The sequence below is a fragment of the Fusarium proliferatum genome (assembly GCF_900067095.1).
Source record: "Fusarium proliferatum ET1 genome assembly, contig: FPRO_scaffold006, whole genome shotgun sequence".
Lineage (NCBI taxonomy): Eukaryota > Fungi > Ascomycota > Sordariomycetes > Hypocreales > Nectriaceae > Fusarium > Fusarium proliferatum.
The window spans coordinates 1,802,094-1,827,158 of NW_022194795.1; the positions used below are offsets into that span (position 1 = coordinate 1,802,094).

At 48.7% G+C, this 25,065-nt stretch overlaps 8 protein-coding genes across 8 annotated transcripts; 3 read left to right on the plus strand and 5 right to left on the minus strand.

Moving 5' to 3' along the window:
- Positions 1–677: 677 nt before the first annotated feature.
- On the plus strand, positions 678–3,540 carry FPRO_09652 (putative MUS-38 protein, involved in nucleotide excision repair; the record flags this gene model as incomplete). Its single annotated transcript, XM_031233067.1, has 2 exons — positions 678–725; positions 775–3,540. The coding sequence occupies 2 exons, from the start codon at positions 678–680 to the stop codon at positions 3,538–3,540; spliced, it is 2,814 nt and encodes a 937-aa protein (XP_031082941.1).
- A 1,968-nt stretch (positions 3,541–5,508) lies between these two features.
- Positions 5,509–7,139, minus strand: FPRO_09653 (uncharacterized protein; the record flags this gene model as incomplete). The annotated part of the gene is made up of 3 exons (XM_031233068.1): positions 5,509–5,905; positions 5,963–6,591; positions 6,657–7,139. 3 exons carry the CDS (start codon positions 7,137–7,139, stop codon positions 5,509–5,511), a joined length of 1,509 nt encoding a protein of 502 aa, XP_031082942.1.
- Positions 7,140–7,878: 739 nt separating this feature from the next.
- On the plus strand, positions 7,879–8,986 carry FPRO_09654 (uncharacterized protein; the record flags this gene model as incomplete). The annotated part of the gene is made up of 2 exons (XM_031233069.1): positions 7,879–8,277; positions 8,336–8,986. The coding sequence occupies 2 exons, from the start codon at positions 7,879–7,881 to the stop codon at positions 8,984–8,986; spliced, it is 1,050 nt and encodes a 349-aa protein (XP_031082943.1).
- A 380-nt stretch (positions 8,987–9,366) lies between these two features.
- FPRO_09655 (uncharacterized protein) lies at positions 9,367–9,860 on the minus strand (the record flags this gene model as incomplete). The annotated part of the gene is made up of 4 exons (XM_031233070.1): positions 9,367–9,464; positions 9,562–9,634; positions 9,747–9,797; positions 9,837–9,860. 4 exons carry the CDS (start codon positions 9,858–9,860, stop codon positions 9,367–9,369), a joined length of 246 nt encoding a protein of 81 aa, XP_031082944.1.
- A 1,307-nt stretch (positions 9,861–11,167) lies between these two features.
- Positions 11,168–13,306, minus strand: FPRO_09656 (uncharacterized protein; the record flags this gene model as incomplete). Its single annotated transcript, XM_031233071.1, has 2 exons — positions 11,168–12,873; positions 12,931–13,306. 2 exons carry the CDS (start codon positions 13,304–13,306, stop codon positions 11,168–11,170), a joined length of 2,082 nt encoding a protein of 693 aa, XP_031082945.1.
- Positions 13,307–20,133: 6,827 nt separating this feature from the next.
- On the minus strand, positions 20,134–22,115 carry FPRO_09657 (putative ATP-dependent RNA helicase; the record flags this gene model as incomplete). Its single annotated transcript, XM_031233073.1, has 5 exons — positions 20,134–20,182; positions 20,237–20,494; positions 20,544–20,904; positions 20,954–21,364; positions 21,890–22,115. 5 exons carry the CDS (start codon positions 22,113–22,115, stop codon positions 20,134–20,136), a joined length of 1,305 nt encoding a protein of 434 aa, XP_031082946.1.
- A 486-nt stretch (positions 22,116–22,601) lies between these two features.
- FPRO_09658 (uncharacterized protein) lies at positions 22,602–23,180 on the plus strand (the record flags this gene model as incomplete). Its single annotated transcript, XM_031233074.1, has 1 exon — positions 22,602–23,180. The coding sequence occupies one exon, from the start codon at positions 22,602–22,604 to the stop codon at positions 23,178–23,180; it is 579 nt and encodes a 192-aa protein (XP_031082947.1).
- A 544-nt stretch (positions 23,181–23,724) lies between these two features.
- On the minus strand, positions 23,725–24,200 carry FPRO_09659 (uncharacterized protein; the record flags this gene model as incomplete). Its single annotated transcript, XM_031233075.1, has 3 exons — positions 23,725–23,791; positions 23,859–23,980; positions 24,120–24,200. The coding sequence occupies 3 exons, from the start codon at positions 24,198–24,200 to the stop codon at positions 23,725–23,727; spliced, it is 270 nt and encodes an 89-aa protein (XP_031082948.1).
- Positions 24,201–25,065: the final 865 nt, after the last annotated feature.

Sequence of the window (25,065 nt, forward strand, 5' to 3'; positions counted from 1 at the left end):
TCTGGAGAGTTCCAAAAATGCAAAGGGTTAAGCTGTATTCATCTTATCATGACTTGTGAAATAGCGTGGCTACCGAATAGACTAACTAGGTACTTAGTCTAGGGACTTGGCCATGGCCCTTGTATTCTAAGGAACCGTCAGCTGCATTTACTGCAATGTTTTGCAGTAGTTTTGCCAGCATGCCAGTCCCCGTATGCGACACGAGCTCTCGTATGAATATAAAACAGATGGCATCTCATCAGAAACCAGCCCAATGTGCTAAGCTGGCGCAGGCTTGGCAGGTAAATCTCGAATGGCGGGGAGCTGACACTGTCGCTGATATGAGGCCGACAAACAGGATCAGCACAACATATTAATTATCATTAAAGAAATTATAAAATAATAATAATAATAATAATAATAATAGAACTTTTAAGAGCAAAACAAAAAAAGATAACCCACAGCAAAAGTTTTTCATTCTGTCTCGAAAACTACTAATCTATGGATGCCATAGTCACCAATCGACATTCATTTCCATCATGGCCCGCTCTGCCTTATGCATGCAACTTACACATTCCCCGCCACGGCTCTAGCTCCTCGCTAAGATCTTCAATACATCATTCACGACTATAGTAGGTTGTCATTTCATCAATACCTTCAACACATCGTCTGTCAACACCAACATTCGGGTGGCCCGCATGTCTGCAAGCAATGCTCCCCAGCCAGTGAAGCTTTCACTCCCACTCGTAGGTTTGTCCATGACTTTGAAGTATGATCCCTCACTCATCGATTTAGGAATACCAACAGACTCTGTTCCAGGAGCTTCGTGCTGAAGATGAGCTTGTCGTTATCGCACGCGGCCTGGGGCTGATGCGCCTTGTCAACAATCTCCTCCATTCGTATGACGCCGGCGGAAACAATTTAATTGTCATAGTCGCCGCTGATGAACGAGAAAATGGCTGGATTGGAGAAGCATTGGCCGAACATGCAGCCATCAGCATGTCCCCGAAAGCGCGTGGCCTGACAGTCGTGAACACAGACTTTCAAAGCGTCGGCGCAAGGGAAAAGATGTACTCTGGAGGCGGGATCTTCAGCATCACATCGCGTATTCTAGTGGTCGACCTTCTCACAGGTTTGCTGAATCCTGAATCAATTACAGGGCTTGTTGTTCTTCATGCCGATCGCGTTGTCGCAACATCTCTCGAGGCCTTCATCTTAAGAGTTTACCGTCAAAAGAACAAGATTGGGTTTTTGAAGGCCTTTTCTGACAACCCCGATCCCTTCACCACTGGCTTCTCACCCTTGGCTACCATGATGAGGAACCTCTTTCTGCGTAAAGCCTCGCTTTGGCCTCGATTTCACGTCACAGTCGCGCAATCTCTGGAAGGAAAGAAGAAGGCCGAAGTTATCGAACTCGAGGTCCCTATGACAGACTCGATGCGTGAGATTCAAAACGCCATAATGGAATGCGTTGAAGTCAGTATTCACGAGCTCAAGAAAGGTAACAGTGGCCTGGAAATGGACGATTGGAACCTCGACAGCGCTCTTCTCAAGAACTTTGACATCATGGTTCGAAGACAGTTGGATCCCAACTGGCACCGCGTGAGCTGGAAGACGAAGCAGATTGTGAATGACTTGACTGTTCTCAGAGCCATGCTCAACTCTATTCTGGCATATGATGCTGTTTCGTTCCTCCAGCATTTGGATACCATTCATGCCGCTCACTCCCCGCCTCCAGGATCGACCCGGCAAACCCAATCACCCTGGCTTTTCCTCGATGCTGCTCAGACTATTTTTGATACGGCAAGACGAAGAGTATATTCCGCTAGTGCCAAAGATGCGGCCCGGGAAGATAACATCGACTCTCTAAGGCCTGTTCTCGAAGAGCTACCCAAATGGGCGCTTTTGGCTGAGGTCCTGGAGGAAATTGATCGCGATCTGTACTTTGAGCCTCCAGTTCGAGACGACTCCAATGGTACCATCCTGATCATGTGCTCAAATACCGATACTTGCAGGCAGTTGCGAGACTTCTTACAAACCATGCACGTCAAGCCCAAGACGGAGAAACGATCAAATGAGGACGATGAAGATCAAGACAAGCCCTCTGCAGCTTTCATGATGCGAAGGCGGTTGAGGAACTACTTAAGATGGAAGAGACAATTTGCTCAGGTCAGCGCCACTCTCTTTTCCGAAAACCAGAAGGCCCTGAATGGAGCCACGGACACTCGTCCAGGTTTGGCAGGATCAAGAGGTGGAAAGGCTCCTGCAAACAAGCGACGACGGGTGCGCGGCGGAGGAAATGCCGGCGTAAGCATGGGTCGTGCTGAGAATGGCAGTATCATGCAGTACATTGAGAAACCGGGAGAAGTTGCCGATCTCATGGCAGAGGTACAGATTACAGAAGAGGAAGCACAGCAGAAAGAAGACGTTGTAGCAGATCCCCTCGACAATATGGAGGAATACTTCAAATTATATGATATGCAAGACCTAGTCGTCATCCACGCATATGATGGAGATCAGGACGAGCATGTCCTTGAAGAAACCAAACCACGATACATAATTATGTACGAGCCGGACGCCGCCTTTATCCGTCGAGTTGAAGTGTACCGATCATCGCATAACGACAGGAACGTTAGAGTATACTTTATGTACTATGGTGGCTCAGTGGAGGAGCAAAAATACCTGTCATCTGTTCGACGAGAAAAAGATGCATTTACGAAACTCATCAAGGAGAGGGCAAGCATGTCCCTTGTCATGACCGTGGACCCAGCTGAGGATCCTGAAGATGCTTTTCTCCGCACCGTCAACACACGTATTGCTGGTGGTGGAAGGCTTGCAGCAACAGCTGAGCCGCCACGTGTTGTGGTAGACGTACGGGAATTCCGGTCCTCTCTGCCATCTCTTCTCCACGGCCGCTCTATGGTCATTGTACCATGCATGCTCACAGTTGGTGATTACATCCTATCACCAAATATCTGTGTAGAACGGAAATCTATCAGTGATTTGATCTCGTCATTCAAGGATGGCCGACTCTACAGTCAAGCCGAGACTATGTTTCAGTACTATAAAAGCGTGATGCTGCTCATCGAGTTTGACCAGAACAAGTCCTTCACTCTGGAGCCATTTGCCGACTTATCTGGAAGCTTGAACAGTGTCGCTCCGACCAACATGTCATCCGACCTCCAATCCAAGTTAGTATTACTGACTTTAGCGTTTCCAAAGTTACGCATCATCTGGTCTTCGTCCCCGTACCAGACGGCCGACATCTTTGAATCCCTAAAGACTCAGGAGGAAGAGCCAGATCCGATAGCCGCTGTCAGGGCTGGCTTGGATAAGGATACAAGGGCCGAAGAGCAAGCCTTTAACCAGGAGCCCCAGGATATGCTCGCCATAGTGCCGGGCGTGACTCCACAAAACATCAAGAATCTGGTGCTCAAGACTGAGAGTATTCGTGAAGTTGCCAACATGACGATCCAAGAACTGGCACCTTTGGTCGGCACAACGGCTGGACGACAGATTCATGGATTTTTCAACCGCAACGTCATGGAAGAGGACGATTAATACCAAGCCGATGTTAAAACGGTATACAGATACCGCAGAATGAATCAGGATATAGAAGGGGGTAAAATAATAAACAATATAAGTTGATTCAATTTCCGACCTTCACCCTCACCTCAGGGAGCAAGAAAGTATTGGACTTTGGAACACGCTACTAAAATAACTTAGTAAAGACTCCCCTAAATTTAGACTAAATTGCCTAAGTCTCTTCAATCCTTAGGATCTTCCGTGTTCTTGCCTCCCCCTGGCCTTATCACCAACAACAATCAAAGTGTAATATCACCAATGGAATTCAAACTGTGCACTAACGGAATGTTACAAGACTGAAATTTTTGCTAAAAATCGCAAGGATTGGGTATCCTAATGCTGACAGATGAATATCAAAGTAATCAAAAAAGATATCTCGAACGACCGTAGCATACTCCTCCGCAAACTAACATAGCCCCCCACTCCCCCATTCTTTATCAAATTGGTATCACAAAGATGTTTCGTCTAAACTCTCGTCGTCCTCATATGAGAGCCTCCCCGGCGCTTCGCTCGGCCTCCCTTCGAACCGCAATATCCGCAAGTCAAGAATCGGACCAGAATAGCACAAAAACTAACAATTCCGTTGACGATAGCTGTAATAATGCGACCTATCCCACCGATAATCGCCATAATAACATCCCCAATTGTCTGGAGGCATGACCGGATCTGTTGGAGAGACTTGTTAGTGGTGTCGTTGAAAGCGAGGCTGAAAGAGGGGCGGTGGAGGAGAGAAGAGCTGCCCGGGGAGGGGCAACGAAAGTAGTGGTGGGTAACAGAAGGCAGAGACTGAATGAGTGTGGGCGAAAGAGACAGGCAATTGGGCTTTGTCGTGGATCGGTTGATTGATGTGTAGACCACATCATGTGTTTTTCCTGGAGAGGATCAAGGGGGCGTGACTTACGCAAGACATAACACCGCCCATTGTGAATGTTTGAAAGGTGTTGTAGTAGGTGATGTAGGTGCTTTGTGTATGTGTTCAGTTGGTTGTGATTGATGAGCTCTTAGACAAGGCTGAGATTTTGTTGTAGGTCTGAGGTTGGTGTTGTGAAAAATTAAAGTTTCTTCGAGGTCACATCCTTATATATCTGAAATTTGTTGGGCTGGCCATCGCGCCTGCTGCATGATTTTTTTCTTTTTCTTTTTCTTTTTCTTTTTCTTGGATCATACCTTCCTCCGTCATGTTTTATTTCCTGACGTCAGTTTGCGATCCCCGATTCCCTCATGACCCAGCCACCAGCCACACTAACGGCTGTGGCTAAATGACAGGTCACCATTGATTGGCTGTAACATCATGATGACGTTTCTAATGTGGCTACTCCTCCAAGAAATCAAGGCCTGTCATGCGTTATTGCCGCTGTAGCCCGTTGAGGGTTTGTTTGAGGTTACGTTCGACGTCAGGGCAATCAATTGTTCGAGATGATTCCCTGCAAAATGACTCGGCTGATTTTCCCTTCCCTTCCCCCCCCTATCCACCTGCAGATTGTGTGTTGTAACGCAACACCACCTTAATTTCAATTCGGCCAGCCAGCCGCCATTGACCAGGACCAGGCTTTGATTAAACGAGGTCTCATGGAGGGCTAAAGAGGAATCTTTTCTGACGTCACACTGTCATGATGAGATCAATCGATAGGGTATTGGTGTTACCACGATGAGCGAGACCCTAAGAGGGACAAAATGGGAGAATCTGGACTTTCTTGGCCTTGTGCTGGTGGCCTCATTGGTCGTCATATTTACGATGTGCCATTAAGATCCGAGATTGCAGTGTTTTCACGGAGGGTGATGCCTGTCAGGATGTGTGTGTGCTGTCCGCATTTGGGTATCTTTCGCTTCAACTCCAGCCTCATTGAGATGAGTAGGTATCTAGTAGTTTCCAGAAATATCTAGTTTATACATGTGGCCGAATCTGTGCCACTGAGCCAGGGAAAGGGGATCTAATTTGCAAAATCATGCAAACCACTTCTTCTTTTGCGATACGGCCTTCTGCATGTTGATTCGCCGCAACATTTCGCGGTTCCTATTATCGAGGAGCCCCAGCGCCGAGCGATCATCGGGAAAATAGGCCTGCCCGCGGGGGATCCGCGGTCGCTCGTCATCCATCATCTTGATGCGCTGCACGCGCCGCAGCTTCGTTAGACCATACCAGCATACGATAAGCGAGAAGACGACTGAGACACCAGTGACGCCAGCGAAACCCCAGTTTGTCTCTTCGATGAAGTTCTCCAAGTTCATGCCGTAGAGACCAGCAAGGAACGTTCCCATGGCTAGGCCTAGCGTCCCAACGCTGAATTTGAGATCAAGCAGCATGAGAGCGTTTCGATTGGCGTCCAGAATTGCACGAACGCTACACTGGTGAGTGAGTAATATGATCAGCATTAAGTCAAGGGTAAGGGTTCCTCACATTTCCTCCGTGTTTCGGATGCCCGAGACAAGGTTGCCGGCTTCTTGCACGATTTCGTCAGTCAGCTTGTGATAAGACTCCAAAAGCATCTCAACCTCCGTGTGGTCGTCCTCTCCCCTGTAAAGATCATGTGTTTTCTCCGTCAAGTACATGGCAGAGAGATCATCGTCGGCTTCGAGGAGGTCTTCGATGGCATCCCGGACCAACTTTGCTTTTTGCTCAAAGGTGCTCACTCGCTTGGATAGAATGAGGAGCATTCTGAGCTTGCTTCGATCAATATCATCCTCCAGCTCGCTAAGAATATGCATGACCGGCTCCCGCACAGCCTCGAAATCGGCTTCAAGTTCAGACGTCACTGAGGTCAACACCGCTTCCAATGCCCGGAACTCATATGGCAGAGCACCTGATGCTTGTGTGTTCTTCTGTTGTAGTTTGCCCTGCAAGTCGTACATGAAGGCCGACTGGGGGTACGATGTCTTTGAGCCATAAATATCGAATAGAAGCACTCGATCATGTTTGATCAGAACCTTGAGATGGAGTAGGTTTAGCAAAATGGCCGAAGGGCGAATAAGGATATGAGGCAGGTTTGATGAGTCAATCTTGCGCAAATCTCGAGGCAACAAGCCGAACTTGAAAACATCCATTGTCAGTTGTTATATTCTTGAGGCTTTCCTTGCGGCCGAGACACCCGTACCTTTGCAATAAGCTCGGTCTTCTTGAACTCTCCATCAACCAGGATTACGTTCCCATGCTCGTCGACTTCCGTGCATCGCAGTCGAGGCTCAGATGCAGCTTTGGCCGCGAGTGTTCGCCGGTTGTTAAAGATTGACGAGCCATCAGAATATTCGTCATGGTTTGGGAGATCGTCTGGCTTTAAAACTTTATTATCCTTTCTTCCTGCGAGTTTGAGGAATCGTTCCCATGTTGGCGGGCTCTCTGGGTTCGGGTCTTGGCCTTTGAACAACTTGCGCGCACCTTGACTGGTGCTGAAGCAGCGTTGGGATGTCCAGGGCTGATGACAATCTTGAAGTTTCGGTGAGGTGGGATCTCTTTGGAAGAGGGTTGGTCTGGGAATGGTGACTGTTCTCTGGCATGCTGTTCCCAAAGTTGTGAATTGTTTCCGCGTCGTAAGAGTATCCAGTGTTCGTGCGCGACAACATGGAACTGGTGTGGTCATCGAGGTTCGGCCATGGTTTGCGTTCGAGAAAGCCCTCTTGGACTGACACCGAAGGAATCGCAGGAGGTTTCGTGATGGAACCGGAAGACACAGGGTTGACTGCATCACTGAGAGTCGGTATCACGTCGGCATTGGTATTGGATATGATGCGGCATCTCTCTTCGAAGACAGGTTCTTATCGATGATATCAAGAAAAGTCGTTGTCGAAAAGACGCCTTAGTCATCGGGTCCAAGCCACTGGTTCTGGCGGGTCTCGGGTGGTGCACAGGCCACATTCACTTTTACTACTAGGTAGACTTGGGGATCAGTCAGACATGTCGAGACATGAATTGTTCTTTAAACAATCACAGATTTGTAGATATTTTGCCCTGCCTACCTTCGTAGATGCGATGAATTGACTACCTCCCGTATTGGTTGGATAATTCAACAAATTTAACTCTTGTTGGCGTTATGAATTCACGCCTCCGCCTTGCTTTGCCGTCCGACCTTTGAATCTTCAAAATATGGCAATTTTTCTCTTGCAAAATGTTCCTCCAAACAACTTTCCTATAGGTCGGCTCTTTCCGGACCAGCACCTCAATGGTCAACGGCCAATATTTCCTTTTGTCGAGAGGAAATGTATTTGGGTTGTCAACTTGAGCCATACGCGAATCTCCAAAGCTCATACCGGCCTCAAGTAATTCAAGCCATTGAGCCTCGTCTATCTCATCAACACTCTCATCCTTTATGATTTCGCACCATGGGCCTTACACCTATACGTATTCGAAGCAAGCGGAAATTTCCATTGAGAGGCAAACCATCGCCTGGTCAAACTATCGCATCTATACCTGACGACAAAATCAACCCCCCCAAGAGAATGAAGCGCTCACTATCAAATGTCCTCGCTTCTCGATCTACGCGTTGGAGGCCGGCTATTCAAGCTCTTCCAGCCGAAATCTTGGAGAGTATCTTCCTTTACAGCGCCAATGTTGCCCTCCCTCGGTCCGCACCGATCATAGGCTCAAAGCTTTCTGGACGGGCTACTCTCATCAGGTTCATCATATGTGCTTTCCAAGATACTTGGGAACAGTCGTTCGGTGACCCTGACAGGTTTGCGGCAACAGACAAGCATCGTGTATCTGGCAATTGGCAACTCCAGGTTTGTCAACACCATCATACTTCAGAGCATTTATGACAATCTAATATTATTGGTTTAGTCAACCATATTGTGCCTACCTTGGATCACTGCAGAGTTCATTCTCCAGGCACAGCAGACCTGGGTAGAAAAATACGCCAGAGACCAGCATTATCGTCATTATCTTCCTCGGTTGGATGATGACGGTGACCCCTTTATTTATGGTCACAGCCATCATTTCGAAGGTGGCGTAGGGCACTTCAACTCGCAGGACTGCTTTGAGGCTGATTATCAGGAAGTTCTGTCCTGGAAACCTTTCGAAAGGGTTGGATCCTGGGGTGGCTGCGATATTCATCCAAAGGTACGCGTTCCTACATCCCTCATCACCGGTCCATGGGACGAGAAGAACCTACGCCTCCTGTTCTGGCTTCGCAGGGGGGGATTAGTCTATGGCCTAGACGAGCATGATAGATCGTGGGAGATCCAGCTGGACTGTCTTCGCAACGCATTTATCGACGCACCGGAGCCTAATGTCTTCATTACAAATTTGATCGATCTCACTGCACTGTGTCAGGGTCTACCGAGAGATGTTGCCAGAGAGCAAAGAAGACGCATTGATCAACGACTGAAATGGGGTGCTGATAGTGTAATCTCGAAAGAGATACTCCGACAGGTCTATGGAACAATAGGGGTGTTCCATGATGGCTTTGACACTTCAAGCTCCCCGAAATAACGGCTGGTAGTCTTCTCTCTTGGCCAAAGAGACAGCACTGCCTCCCGGTTGTTCCGTTCCCCTCATGTCCAAATCTGCACCCGCAAGGATTGGGTAAGCACTGTCACTTGGAGCTACCACATTCAGCTCGCCGATATATATCATAAACTAGTGGGCTTCAGCCAACATCAGAGTCGGGGCAGTGAATGTTGCCGCACTAGGGTTCAGCAGGATTCGTGTGAACTCATAATGGCTCATCGTGCATCCTATAACCAGCACAAAACCCCGAAGCCCCTGAGGCTTGTCAGGCCTGGCGATTCGATTGCGGGGCCATCACGCCTCAAAATAAAGAATCGAGTTCACCATGAATAGAAGTATGTCTATGTATTTAGTAGACCTCCCTAGATTAGTCGGGATACACCTTGCGATAGAATGTCACCATGCTTCATAGGATTCGAGTCTTGAACGAAAGAACCAGATGTCGTGAAAAGCCTCAACACTGTAATAAGAAATGAAGTTTAAGGTAACAACACGGGCAGAATATCACGTACAGAAACACCCTAAACTCAACAGAACTTACTTCATAGCAAACTTACCTCCAATGTCGCTTTGCCTATGAAAGACTGCTTTCATCTCCACCTTACCTAACGACCTATCTTGTTCGTAGCACTAAACTTCACGATGTTCTCGGAGCGATAACAACCAAAACCCAGCCCTGTACGTAATAAACACACACACACACACATGCACACACACGAGACTTGCTGATGATACCACTTACACCGCACTTGAGGAAAAGAGCGTCAAAGACAGGGATAGACAAGGTAACATACTGTCAAGTCTGTGCCAAGCGAGTTGGGATGTGACTCACGCCGTTAGCACACCATGTCGGCATGTCCAATGGACCACGCGATTCCGGGATTTCACGGCCGCGGTTTGAAGGCGTTCCTGGAAGTTCCGAGTGAAGAGATTCTCATGGGTGCATTGCGTAGGAGCGATTTGATCATGCACCAGATCAGACAACCTTGGATGAATTAAACACATTCTCAGTGTATAGTTTTATGGTAAGAATCATGCCTTACCTCTTCTGGTTCTCGAATCTCATTCTCCGAGCTTCCTTAGGCTTCAACAGTCCGGATCGGCATGCAGATGTTGGTCTAATGAATTCGATTCTGGCGCATCACGTAGTCACAAATGGTGAGTGGTTCGATTCAGTTGCGTGAAAAGCGGAGGCAATTTAGTGTTGCAGCATAATGCTTTTGATTTCGTGCTTGTCTTGCTTTGCTCGTGCGTCCTTCTCCTATCCGAAAATTGGTTCCATAAGGGAATGGAAATGACTGCCACGAGTCCACTATCGCGAGGACTGTTTCAAGCTAGCTATTAGATTTCGCCATAGCGTCATCGCTCTCCTCAATTCAGATCATTCTTGGGACTCCTTTGCTCGAGTCCGCTTCCGAAATCGATTGCTTTGTTTGCCTTCTGAGTTCCCAAAGTCTGCCTTTGACGAGGTCGAGTGGATTCAAGCTTTGGCTGTTTCCGAAGACAATATGCGGTCTTGGGATGTATTTGATTGCAGGGAAAAGGCAAATTGAACTCCAGTTGATGCAAAACCGATTACCTTGCAGATTCCTTCTTTGACGCCGGGGTCGTTATTCTTGGGTGACCGGGTTTGTCTGCTCGGTTTTGATAGCAAATCAAACCTATTACCTTCCTTAAACTTCTCGCCTCTCCTCTTTGCCGTGCGATACTTTTTTCAGTGCCGTCAAGTCCACTTCTGAGACCATGACAGCGAACGAAGTAAAGCCAAATAAGTAACCAGTACAAAACAAAGAAAAGCAGCATCGTCCTAGTCATACAAGACATGTACTCTTCACCACCGAACGGCCCCTTGTAAACAGTCACCACCACTTTTTCTCAGTAGCCCATTCCAGACATGCAGGCAAATGAACACGCTTTTCGGCCCAAAGTCGAGAGAATAGCAGGTGCTTATACAGCAGAACTGTGATCTCTCAAATATGTGGTATCAAAGGCCTTTTAGCAAAAGACTCCATTTCTTCCACCCGCCATATCAGTATATTTAACAAAGAGAATTTTCTTGATTCGACATTATTTCTTGACTTTCAAGTCGTGTATAGCTTATCTATAGTCGACAGGGTATCAAGTTGGAAACAGTGAATATCGTCACCAACGTGTGATTGGTTGTTAGTTGAGAATACCCTCCAACAGACCAGGTCCCCGAAGGCCGATAGCAGGATGGACAGACGAAACTTCGTAGCCCTGAGCCGCTTCGGCAGAGCAGCAGACTCGCTTGCCGGTGCCAGGCAAGCTAGGACGGACGGGGATCTGGAGATTCGACTCGGAGGTAATGCCTCGAGTGCGAACCAACGTATCAGGCCAGACAGAATGCTGGGTAGGATAACGACCACCAAGGATTTCGCGAACGTTCTCCTGAAGGCAGTTGTCCATAGAGGCGGTTCTAGTTCGCTTCGTGCCACTTCTAGGGGCTGTTGCGGTCGCGGTCACAGTCTCAGCCGCGCGATACTTATGAAGCTCCTGTAGAGCACGAGCGGCGTCAGAATCGCGAGCCATATCGTCAAGTTCCTGCTGTCGTCTCGCCAAGGAAGATTCCAGAGACAGATCCACGAGCTTGCCAACCGGGCCGTTGTAAGACTCGGGGGAGGATGAATCGCAGTGCACATCATAATCCTCTGGAACCGAAGGGATTGTCGGCTTCTGGCTCAATCTCTCGTTACATGACTTCGACGCTCGGAATCGCGACGGCAAACCCAGCCTGGAAGAGCTGAGGGTCGCGCTAACAAGCGATGAAGAAGATGAGATGGAAGAAGAGCGCGAGGAACGCGACGAATCCGAAATCATCGATTCGGGTGAGGAAGCTGTTGACACTGAAGTAGCAAGGGAAGATCGACGAGTAGGGCAGTAGGCTTGAGGGGACGATGTCATGGTGGCAGGGAGACGATCTAGGTACTGAGATGTGTTCACATTGTTGGCTTGAGCCATGGCCAAGCCCATCGCGGAAGACTTATTAAGCATGTGGGAGGCGGCACTCGCTGCAGGAGTGCAGAGTCCACTGCTCTGAGGGGTGAGTCGAGGAGTTGGCAGCATACCCAAACTAGGGGCCGCGCGGCTAGAGGTGTATCCTAGAGCCGCTGATTCCATAGCCATAGGAGCACTGTAGAGCTTGGGAGTTGGTGCGGCCTCCGCAGATTCATAGCCACATGAATTCTGAGCTTGATGGGGCATATTGAGAATACTGCGAGGAGACAAAGCACAAAGATCACTTGAGCTAGGAATAGCAGGAGTCGCAGGAATCAATGTGGCAAGATTCGTCAACTCAGGATTCAGACCCAAGATGATTCGCTTCCAATCCACGACCTGCTGGGACACAACCTGGGAGACACCTCTGGGAGAAGGAGGGCCAGACGGAGGAGGCGTGTACTTGAGAACTATGTCGGTCCATCGCTGGAAGACCTCGTCAACGATATGCATCTTCCAATTGACTGCGTGGAGAAAAGCGATTTCGTTCTGGTTGATCTCTTGAGTGTGAAGTCCCGAAATCTTGCTCCAGGCCCGGGCAGAATAGTTTCTATCCTGAAGATACTTTGAGGCAAGGATCAGAGCCGCGAGGAACATACGACGACCGCACTGAAGGGCGCGATCGGCGTGTCGGTCCTCAGGTTGTTCCATGGTGAAGTTGTGCTTCGGCACATGGGGCTTGATGAGAATTAAATAATAGAGAGCGACTTGCAGAGTCGAATAGCTTGTTCGTGACCGGCGCAAAGTTTCTTGAATGAATGTGCGCAGAGGAAGAATGGCCTTACTTCCAAGTTCATTTCGGCAGGGGACAGAGGAGAGAGGCCAAATGGCTTCAACGATATGTGTCGACGAATCTAGAAGAGTAAAGGCTAAGCGCATGGACAAGTAATCACAATCCAGTCATAACATACCGACAAGGCTATCTACAAAGTTAACTTTTCGGTCAGACTGTCGGACCAGAGCGGGAGGGCACGCGGCGCGAGCATTTGAGGTTCTTCGTGGGTTCTGGCGTAATTCAGCGGGTAGTGCTTCCGTCTGTGTCTTTTGAACACGGCGCCGCAAGTTGAGACTGCAATCAGCAACGGCGGCCTTTCTCGAAAAATAGGAATCGCAAGAGTCGGAGTCGGAAGAGTGTGCGGAAAGAGAGGAGTCGTCGGAAATCTGAGAGGTGGTGTCGGACCAAACAGAAGTAGTGGAAGTCGAAGCGGAAGAAGCTATCGAGGTGTTGTAGGGTGCATAATGGGAGGAGGGGTTATAAGCGGGCGAAACATTTGTGTCGCACATCATGTTGAAAACTGAATAAAAGGATCCTGAACTGCAATCAATTCAGGGGTTTGTCCAGTCGCCGTCTACGGCTAAGCCACCAATCAGATCGTGGTTTGCCGAAATTCGCGGGGTCAAAATCGAGTAACGATACTCCGTTACAGCGCGTGTAAGTGCTGCTTCGAGGTATATCCTTGGTCGTGTTCTCAGAGAGCTTCTAGACAATAAAGTGCAAAAGCGACTTGATAACACAAACGATGAGACCGGAGGACGAAGCGGAGACGGCGACAGGAATAAGATATGTTTTTTCAACAGGCATTGCGGCAATGCTTCAAATCTCGAGTGAGGTTGGAAGCGAATGGTAGTCTTAGAACAAGGCTACCATCAGGGCGATCGAGCTGTGAAAATCGATTTCGGATGTTGAGAATTAATAGAGATCAAGTCGGTGTTAGTTGATTATGCAAGGTACTGTTGAAGGTGTGGCTGAAGATGAGATGACCTGAAAGAGGTGGTGAAGGAGTTTATTAGATGGCTGAAAGAGGGTGACTCTTTGCTTAAGTGGCCTAAGGGGCGAGTGAGGCGTTGAGTTGGTGGCAGCCTGCGTAGTGGGATGTGACTCTTTTGGTTTTGCACGGTGGCAATTCTGAGCAAAAGCGGCGGGGGCGTGTGGCAGGTGTAAGCCAACTGGCGATCTCGGAGAGAGCGTTTTAGAGTGTGGTAGCCTGTGCCTGGTTCGGTACAAGGATGACTAACAGGAGGTTCGTCACTGTGAGTGTGGCGAAGGAACTGATAGCGGGTTGCAGCCTGGCAGGGGAATGACAGTGAACAAGTGAATCGTACAGGTGACCAGAAATAGAGTCAGAGAAACAGTAACAGAGGGGCAAAAGAAAATTGGTTGAAGCAAGTGAATAGAACAACAGGGACGAAATGATGATAGATGAGTGAAAGTGATGATGGGATGATGATAGGAGGCCACGGGCAAGTGAGCAATACAGCGAGTCCGGAGACTGACACTAAGAGTGACTCGAGTGGCAGACAGGACACTTCTCGGTGGAATCACCTCACTGATAGAAGGCAATAATCCTTGCCTAGAGAGTATGGGACGGGTGCGGGCGAAGGCCGGGGGAGGCAAGGTTGGTCCCTCGAGTGGACAACCTTTTAGGCTTGGGCTCGGCTGGGCTTGGCTGGGCTGGACTCGGCTGGGCTGGGCCTAGGCAGTGCTGTGCTGGAATTTGTAGGCAAGGCCAAAGTGTGACTCTTCGCAGCGTCAGGCGGCAAAGAGAGTGTGTGAGTCCGAGTGAAAAGTCGCAGAGTGCAAGTGAATGCCGCTGCGGCCTGACTGAGAGAGGTACGGTTTGAGTAAGGTTGGAACAAGTGTTTTTGAGAGGAGATTACCAAGATCAAAACAACAACAAAGATGAAGACAAGACGCCGTGGAGAGTGGAGATGTACACGATCCAGAGCAGACTTCAGAGAGTCGCTTGGGGACGGATTCAGAGGACGAAATCGAACATTATGGCGATGATGCTGTTCGATGGGGGGAGGGGGAAAAGGCGGGAGATGGCAGCAGCGGGCTATGGCATAGTTTTGAATGCCTGGGAGAACGAAAGCGTGAGCAAGACCAGGAGGAGAGGCGAGTTGAGCGTCGGTACCTACGGCGCGCTGCAAGATTGGCCCGCGCGTGAGGTACTGTACCTCGCAGAAGTGTCTGTGAGAGATATCCGTACTGTACAACTGAGCCCTTGTAGGCGCTTCAGCCAGTCAGTGGGCTGGTTCATCTGGCCCTGACACCTCACACTGGACGACGAGAAGCCCCTCTTTTCTAGCTCCGTGCGATACTGTGCATAGATCGCGCATTATGTACATGCGTGGCCTTCCACGATGGGCCTAAAAGCGTGTCTGCCTTTTGGCGTCGCCTTATTGGTCCTTGATATTTAACAGCGCGTTTCCTTCCCCTCCACCATCCACCCTTTCCACGGCGCCATCCACCTCCACCTCCCGGACTTTGAGTCTTGATCAAGGCCTCAAGGCATCCACGGATTTCTGTTTCCCTGGCATCGACAGTCCACGTACGGGTGAGGAGAAGATGAGGTTGACTTGTCATCGTTAAGTTTTAAGAGGCCTGCCGTATGTACATATCGCTGTATCTATCTACCTATGTCTAACATTGGCCTTTACCTGCTAAATGGGCCTCACATGAGAACAAGCACGATGCAGGTCTTCCTTCATGCAATCATCATGAACTCGAATGGAGCCTTGTCAGTGATGGAATGGTGCTCTGTTCTGCTGCAGCTTTCATCAGGTTATTGCTATGTAACCAGCCAGGTAGGTACCGAGCTCCGTGACGATGACCAACGACTTGGATTTGACTCACCTCATCTTTGAACACTTCACTTGGTTAGCACGCCAGCCAGGTTCGTGCGTCTCGCGTATCCCTGCCGTCCCGACTACCCTGGTCACCGTACCAACCCTTTCTGGTTCCTTGACTCTCGACTGAGTTGTCGACTGCCTGGCTCGAAATTGAAGAAGCCATCCTCGTTTTAGGTTCTCGTCATCTTCTCCTGGGATCAGTCAGTTGTTACACGGTTGCCCCTTAGTTATATATGTACTTCCGGACTCTTGGCCTCACACATAATGAAACCTTAAGCTTTGCTGAGAAACACCCGACCGCTGCTGATACCTGGCCATGATACTAAATTAAATGCTACTGAGTTGAATCTTCACAGCCAGTGCTTCGCTTTAACCCTTTGCCTTTTTGGGGGGGTGGGAGCATAGCCCTCCAAAACCTGGCTCGAGTGTGTGAAGACTCTTCTCCTCAGCTCTTGATAGTGCACACCTCCGTCTTGTCCACCACCACTTCATGAGCATTGCTAAATCTGGTACATTTCATGATGATGGTTACAATATAGCCAAGAGAGGGGGTGTTCGGTTCTCATTTGGCAAACGTACGGATTAATACTTGTCGCCAAGATGTTGCCCGGTCATCATTCTCTCAGCCTTTCGAAGCTGCGTTATAACTAGCTTTCTTCACAGAAGCATGCAATGAAAGCCGAACAATCTGCCCAATGGAAAGAAGCCTGTCTCACACGAATCTCGAGAGAATCGATTGTATAAACATGTGGGTGGGAATGATTGGTCTGGATTTGTCTCGCCTCCAAACATGAAGTCTGTTGGCAGAATCCGAGATCTCTTCTTCAAAACTTGACGTTTGTTTACTTTCGTCAGCATCGATAATAAAAAAACGCTATGTATGTACATAATATCTTGCCACGGTGGCACGCCTATCGTACCGAGAGGCATTTACGATATTGACAAATTATAAAGTTCTATCTACTAAGGTAGTCCCTATCGCATCACAGTCATTGAGCGCATGTTCAAGTCTGGTGTCGCCTCTGGCCTTTACCGTATTTGGCCTTTGTCACGGGTAATTGATTCAAGGCTCCTGTTCCCCTCACCCTCACGCATGATGTACTGTAGAAGGTCTCGCCATTACCTCTGGGCTTTTGTTGATCGGACATCTACGGGGACTATAGCCATCCCACAATAAACTAAAGTCCTTTGAACGGCCCCGATGCAGTCATCCTAGGTAGGTGCTATGCCTCAAATACAAGGCTTTAGTTAGTAGGTAATGAGTGATCCAACACCAACATCGTGACTCTGCAACTCGGTTTGTTGCCCGCTGCAGAAGCACAAGCCTCAAAGGTTATCATGCAGCGCAAAACATTTGCTTTGACATGATCATAAAGTAGCCAATGTAGTGTCGAGAGGAATTATGTCCTTCTGTTTGTGTTAACCTTAAGTTCCCCAAGCCTTGTTGGGCTACGGTTGCTTGGGACATTGACCGAGTAGTTGACTCGGTCATCTCAACAAGCTAAGCTTGATAAGTTTGGTCGTCGAAATTACTGGCTTCTTTATGATAATACTGTCACCACGTGTGCTACCTCGAAAAATCTCTCTCGTTCCATCTGTGCAGTGACTGGTGTTCTCTTCATTTTAGCCCATCATGAGAAGGCTGATTGCAGACACCGCCATCATGATTCTGGTCCCACAGGTGCTTACACAACTCCTCATCAGCTGCACATCGTGAGCGTGGGCGTGGGCTCCTTCATTTCTTCGGGTACTTCTTCTCCTATGAGATATATCTGCTGATGGTGAAACAGGATCCTCTTTCCAGTCAGTCACGTACGTACTCGTTGTTCTGGACATGGTGAATGCTCCTTCATCCGGCTCGTGCGCCCACCAAGTGGTGGCGCGCTACCAGCCCCTTAACATATTCCAATTTCTTTGTTATTTGCCAGAAGTCCCGACTCAGAATCGCACGTACCGAGCTCTATGGTCCGCCGTATAACACTCCACTTACATGTTGTGTTTTGTTCGTCTCATTGCGCATCATGGAGCTTGTACGAATCATTACCTCAGCAGTGTCCTCGGTTCAAAAGCAGGACCCGTTCGGTCACCGGATCCTTAACAGATCCGGGCGGACATGGACATGGCTCATTGCTCTCAGGTAACCTGTTCATGCATTGCAGTATAGTAGCAATCTGAACTTTTCCGACATCCGTCACTTACATAGTAACATCGCTATAATGATCAACCAGGGCTCGCCACGAGCATCGTGCTCCGGTCTATAATGTGATCACAGTACAATTATCTCAACGCACACTTTTTCTGTGTCTGATGAAGGCTGCGAACTATCAGCGACCGAGGCTCCATTTTTCTTACCTATGGACGTTGTGGTTGGTCCATTGACTGTGACTCGGTTCTGTCAGTCCTGTTCTTTCAAATCATCAAATGAACAGCACGGTAACACCCATGGTAAGTTCGAGATCCCCAAAGAAGTACTGGGTTGCCTCTCGAGACCACCAACGTCTCGTGAGACTGCATAGTTACAGTACCTAGGTCATTAACAGGATGTATGTATAATGTTCTGCGTCACATCTGGAAACATAGGCTGCCCTACCCTAGACGAAAAAGAGTGTTTAGCAGACCTGGGCTGGGGCTGCCTAGTCACATCGCTTGCTCCACAGGACTCTTCTATTCTTGTGAAGGGCGAAGTGGTTCAGCTTGCGTGGAGGTTGCACCGCCGCCTGGGCCTCAGCTTCGGTTGGATGCTGAGTACAGATGCCATGACGCACCGCAGGAAGAAGCCCCTCACGGGACCCAAGGTTTACTACAGAAACAATGGGATTTACCGAATACAGTCATCTTCTCTCTGTTCGTGTCATCCTAGATACCGCCCACTTACCAAGTCCTCGATCAGTGAGTGAACCCTTTGCCAAGCTTGTCCCCCACATCCCGGCCCCCAGTCCGGGAACTTCGGGGGCCCCGACCGCTCCACGGAAGTAAGAAACCACTTGTTACTACGTGCGTATGGCAGTGTATGGTTACGACCATGCGGTGCTCTGCGAGGTCCTATCACAGCCTACGTATTCAAAGTTGCCAATATTTTCCGTAGTTACTGGAGTGGCCGAGAAACACATTTCTTCTCAGTCCCTTAACAAAACCCTTGCTTGACCCATGCCCTCGACTCCTTGACCGTCAGATTTCGAACGCGCTTAGATAGACAATCTCCATACTTGAGAACGTGGCTGCCTACCTTTAGCTATGTCCATGTCTCCAACCCGTCTTGGCCTCGCAGGATGTCCTGGCCACACCCTGTGCATATCAAATCAAACGTGCTTCGGCCTGCTATTTAACTTAACGAGGCAAGTCGCATCGTACTTTGTTGTGCCGAATCCTGAATACCGGCTTATCCAGAGGCATCGCTCAAGAGGCCACAAGAAGCGCCTGAACTGAGTTACCAACTACTCTACATGTAGTCGGAAGCCGATATCGCTCCCCTTGTCAAGCCACGAACTTAATGACTTGCATGCTCAAAGGTGACTTGGAAATGGGGGTCTTATCGAAACCTGTCGAATGTTCTCTGGGCACCTGAGGATACATGATGTAGCCGAACGCATACAAGGGTAGAGGGGATCGCGATTATACCCCACAAGTAAGCTGAGCCGCTGATCTTAATAGGACATTCACGCACGGGAGAAGCAGTGATGAGTGAACGATCTCAAGTATGATAGGGACAAGCTGAGTCTGATAAGCATGTCGCCGAACCAGTCAGGCTGTCGTGAGTACGGCATGTCTGTACTATTGACCTGTGGAGGACGAAGTGCCATCAGGACAGCCACTGACTTTGCGGTTCGTATACTGCCACTGTAAACACCACGGGAAGGTTGAAAGTTGACGAGCATACATGGTTCATGTCACGAGGATTCTGATTGTAGCGAAGAAATTGTTACAGGCAGCTCTCAGTATACGCCACCATGCTGCGCTTCCCCTTTATTCTACGTATCAGCGCGGTAGACTGGAAATGACATCTAACTTACCTGTATAGTCAAATTGGCTGAACTTACTTACGCCGACGAGGGGCATCACATCTCAGTTCCCGTATTCCAGTCACAAACATGGCCAAGTTACGAATATGTGTTGAATCACCTGATCACTGCTGTGAAGCTACAAGTCAAAACAGGTGAGCCAACTTCAAGGCATAGTAGTTACGCAAGACCTATAGTGTAGCTAAATCTGCAGGTCGTTGGCGTTCGCAATATGTGGGCAAGTGACACACTTTTCGACCAGGGAACAGCCTAGGCTGCTTATAAAACACGAGCATCGTAATACGAATTCATTGAAAAAAAAAAATTAACGAATACAATTGACCAAGATGAAATCGTTTGCAACTTTTGCCCTTTGCCGCCTCAGTCTTTCAACATCAATTTCCTAGCTTCTCACCAGCGGCCTACGGCAGCGCAAGGCGTTCACCATTTGTTGCAATGTGAAACACCGTCTCATCCAGTCCTTTAAGAGGCCATATAAGTGCTGGCATCGACACCCTCCTTGGGGAATTCACTGGATACTGTTAGTCATTGTGACAATTGAGAGAAAAGAAGGGAAGCAACATACGGAAGGGCGACTTCGAACCGCTTCTCGATCTCCTTAAGCACTTCTTGGTCCTGGTCAGTGCTGACGAACGAGATGGCCAATCCCTTGGTACCGAATCGTCCTGCACGACCGACACGGTGCAGGTAGGAGCTGGCATCGTTGGATAAGTCGTAGTTGATGGCGAGGTTGATTCGCTCAATATCGATACCTCGTCCAAAGACGTCAGTAGCAACGCAAATTCTCTTCTTGAACTCCTTGAACTCCTTGTAGCGACGAATACTAGATAATGTTAGAAGCAAGCACAACATTAAATGACTTGGTAACGCACCGTTCTTCCTGACTGACGCCAGAGTGGACGGCAATGGAAGGAAAGTTACACTCTCTGAGGAGCTTGTCAAGCTCAGTGGCACGAACAGTGCTACGGACGAAAATAATGACCTGGTTGAACTGGAGTTCATCCAAGAGCTCGTTGAGCTTGCGATTCTTCTCCTTTTCTTCCAGCTTGATGTAGAACTGCTGAAGACCGTGGAGAGTGAGCTTAGTGTCCTCATCGACGTAGTGCTCGGTCGGGTTCTGCATGAACTTTCGGCAAATAGGTTTCACCTCCTCTGACAAGGTGGCCGAGAACATCATAACCTGCTTCTGAGGAGGTGTAGCGCGGAAAACATCTTGCACATCCGTGCGCATATCTGAAGCCATTAGCGTACGTTAAAATTTGGTTGCATGAGCGAGACTCACCAGGCTGATCAAGCATCTTGTCGCACTCATCAAGCACGAAAATGCGGACACTGCCTAGACGTAGGGCCTTGTCACGAACGAGGGCCTTGAGACGTCCAGGAGTACCCACGATGATGTGAGGGCAAGTGTCCTTGTTCTTGAGTGTCTCTATGTCGGTCTTGATGGGAGTTCCACCGTAGAACACACCGGTCTTGATATCGGGCATGTACTTGCTGAAGCGGTTGTACTCGTCACGGATCTGGTAAGCCAGCTCTCGGGTGTGGCACATAACAACGACGGAGACCTCTCCGTTCACAGGCTCGACCTGCTGAAGGGTAGCGAGAACAAAGACTGCAGTCTTTCCTAGACCGGACTTGGCTTGGCAGATGATATCACCACCGAGGAGTGCCTGGGGGATACAGGTTTGTTGAACTGTCGATCGAACCGATGTTAGAGTGGGTTTCTAAGAAGCAACGAACGACGGGTGTAATCTCAAGTGTCCGTCCATCGTCGCAGCTTAGCCATTACTCGCATTTTCCATTGATATGGATTTAGAAGAGTTTAATATCGACGCGAGGTAAGGGCTCACAGGCCGGTTGGTTGCACAAGCAACCATAGCCTAGGAGCACCAAGAAGTGTCTTGGTGTCTCGCGTTTTCCTTGTTTTGCCCTCGTATATACCAGAAGAATCCGTTCGCAACAACGATTGACATATTATTCGCTTACGCGTGATAATTGTGACAACAATGTTGTGGTTTTGCGGAGAACCACGTCTCTCACCCGTGGTCTTTGTCCGCCCGGATATGGACCATCTCTCAGATCCAGCCTTGACCGCGCCGACGATGACGAAAACGACGATTGCGAAAAAAAAGTGGCCATTTGTTCTTGCTTGCGAGATGGACGAACGCTTGAAGGGAGGGGATATGATGACTTAGGGTATTAAAATATCAAGACTGACCCTCCGATGGATGTTCGAAACCGCAGTCGCCGATGGCGCGAATCAACTCAGCCTTCAAAAGGAAATCGCGGAAACCGGTGGAATGAATGCCGACGTAGCTGCCCTTCTTGTCGACATTGTTGCCGGCAGCAAGCTCGCCCTTCTTGCCGTTGGAGGTGGTCGCAGTGGTTTCGTTGCCACCGATCTCCTCATCGGAGTAATCGATGAGATCTTCCTCGTGAGACATGTTGACCGAGATTTACAGGTAGTTAGATGGTAGATGCGGAAGCTATTGCAGAAGCTGTTCTTTGCAGCGAAGTTGTGATGACGAGTCTGACGCGATTACGTTCAAGTCGCGTCGCCTTAGGTTGTCGAAAACGTGGCGCAGGCGTGCCGTCAAGATGATAGAATGAGAATCAAACAATTTTTCAAGATGTGGAATGAGGAAAGGTGTTGGGAACCAGGATACTCGTTCCAAGGATGGCTTGAAAGAGTCTTTGTTGAGGCTGAGAAGGGAGGTGCCAGAAGCAGGCGGGAGCAAACAAGGTCGCCGCTGGCTAAAGAGGCCCGTGCGAAGTTCAGTCACGTGACACACATACAGTGCTAGGTATTTCCAGGCACTGGTATAAGGTAGTATGTAGCATCCTCAGGTATAGGTAGGTACCATGAGGTAAGACTCAACTACTTCATATTTTGATAACCAGCAAAAGTTCGCCATATTTCAGAAGTTCCAATGGCGAAAAGCAAGGAACCAAAAGGCGTCCAGAACCGCATCATCTACTCTAGAGCATCGTACCTCTATCAAGCTGCCTCATACCTTACTAAACAGTCCTCAACTGTGCAAAATGCTGCAGCAAAATCATCAACCCTGAGCCATGGGCATAGTGTTTCCCTCCAAACAAGAAACGAGGAAAGAGCACTGAAGAACATGTCTCGTCAGGCCATATCAGACCTGAGATCTGTGACTCTCAAAGCACAAATACGGCGAAGTCCGGCTATGAAGCAAACTATTTGCAAGTTTTGCGACACTCTACTAGTCGAGGGTGACACCTGTACATCAACTGTGGAGAATGCGAGCAAAGGAGGGCGAAAGCCATGGGCTGATATTTTAAATATCAACTGCAAGACTTGTGGCAATGTCAAGAGATACCCGGTCTGTGCCCCGAGACAAAAGCGGAAGCACATGCGAAAGCTTGAACACAAGAAAGGCACAGAACATAGCAGCAATGAATCGAAGGTACAGGGGCCGACTGCCCCGACAACACCACACGAAACGCCCATCTCGACACCAGGCCAGACGCCAGGACCTTGAAGAAACAAGAGGAAGCCAAAGCCGTTCAAGCAGCAAATAGACCGACGTTGTGCTCAAAGACAAAGCCCGACTTGAGTTGTATCCAGAGAAACACATTGAGCCAGAGACTGGAAAGGCTGCTTGAGTCTTGGCTTAGAACATGATCGACCATCGAAACTGCACTGTTTTCGCTGCACTCAAACATATGTGTTCTCCGTTATCTACATGGCAGCTCAAGCTTTCCAGCCGGAGGTTGCTACCCTCTTATAGCATATTTTTATGCTAACAATAGACAACAGACCAGGGCCTTTAGGAAGCCGCCCGACCTGAAGAAGGAGGGCGGGAGCACCGGTGGACGTTATGAAGATATTAAATGCAAAACTTTGCCTGGCTATGACATATCAGTCAGCTGGAAGCATAATCTCTTGCTGAGGGAATTTTTTTTGACAAAAGTGGTTTGAGAGCAATTTGTGGTACCCCTAATGGAACATAACTCATGCTGCATTTTCGCCATCCCTTGTCAAAATATCACTTTTCTGTCTCTTCCAGATTGGCTGTCCGATTGCTATTTTCCTGGCTGTCCAGCTTCTTTAACACTTTCCTCTCCCAAGACCTTGCTTGCTGCCATGAACCTATCCATCAAATCAGCGACTGCTCCCTACATACACGACCACCATCTGCCGAATTGAAAATACTTACAAACCTCCATGCCAACTACCAAGTCCACGCATAGCTTCTGCTTGGACACTTGTCATCCGTAGCAAGTTCTCGGTGTCGGACAGATTTGATGACAACTGTGCGAGTTGAGAATTTAGTTGTGCCTGGGTCAAGTCAGAGATCATTGTCAAACGCCGTTTTCATTTAAAACAGGACCGCTCTGTACCCCGAATCCTTAAAGTCATACGACCAAGGAGATGATTGATAACTGCCATTGACGGGAAAAGGGTTGAGGGAACTCACGAGTTGTCGTGTCTTGACAGCACTTCCACTAGTGGCCATGCTCTGCCGCACCTGTGAACCGCTCACATTTCGCGTCGCCATTGCTTTGGTGGATTTGATGTGGCAATTTTCCTCCCCAACTTCGAATCTACTCGCGAACTAGTGAAGACGAGATGCCCTCACTTATACCAGTAGGTGAAGGATCGCACGCCACCTAGAGTTCAGAAGAAGGAATACTCGGGAGTGAGAAAAGGACCAACGGCTTCTTTTGTTGTATGATTGTGTATTCGAGGCAGTCTTCTGAAGATGAAATTATGCTGATCTTGCCTGAACTACTCTAGGTACTTGCAGATGCTCAAGGTTGGTAGGGTAGGTACCTTAAAAAGAACATACCTGGGGAAAGGCAGTGATTTGGGGTTTGTTTACGATGGATACAGAGGTACCTAGGTACTAGCACCAGAATGGCCCGTGCGTTTGACAATCATTGATTGGTTCAGCAATATGTATGAAGCAGTCTGTTTCAGCATTCAAACAACAGCTTACCTACAGTATCCAAGGGCCAACACTGAATCATCACCTGTTCAACTGCGCTTATCAATCCATCTCCAGTCTTTTCTTCTTGCACTGAGTCAGGGATCTGATGAAATCAACCAGATGTAGTGATTATGCTTTATACTCCGGATCAAGTAAAGGGTGTCTTACAGCCCTGTTGGCCTTCACCAGAAGATCCTTGTTGACTGTAGGCTGACAACTGAATGCTCAAATACTCAGGGATTTTTACACTAAGGAGCGAATAATGTCTGCCTAACAGCCTAGAAGAGGACTGCGATCGACAAAGCCCCCATGTACCTTTCAGCTGTATTCCTAGGCAGTGGTCTAATATCCTACTTCGTTTGTTCCTTCGACGTCATCACTGCCAACAACGACTTGGTCAGTGCAGCTTGTCTACGGCGCGAAGGAATTGACT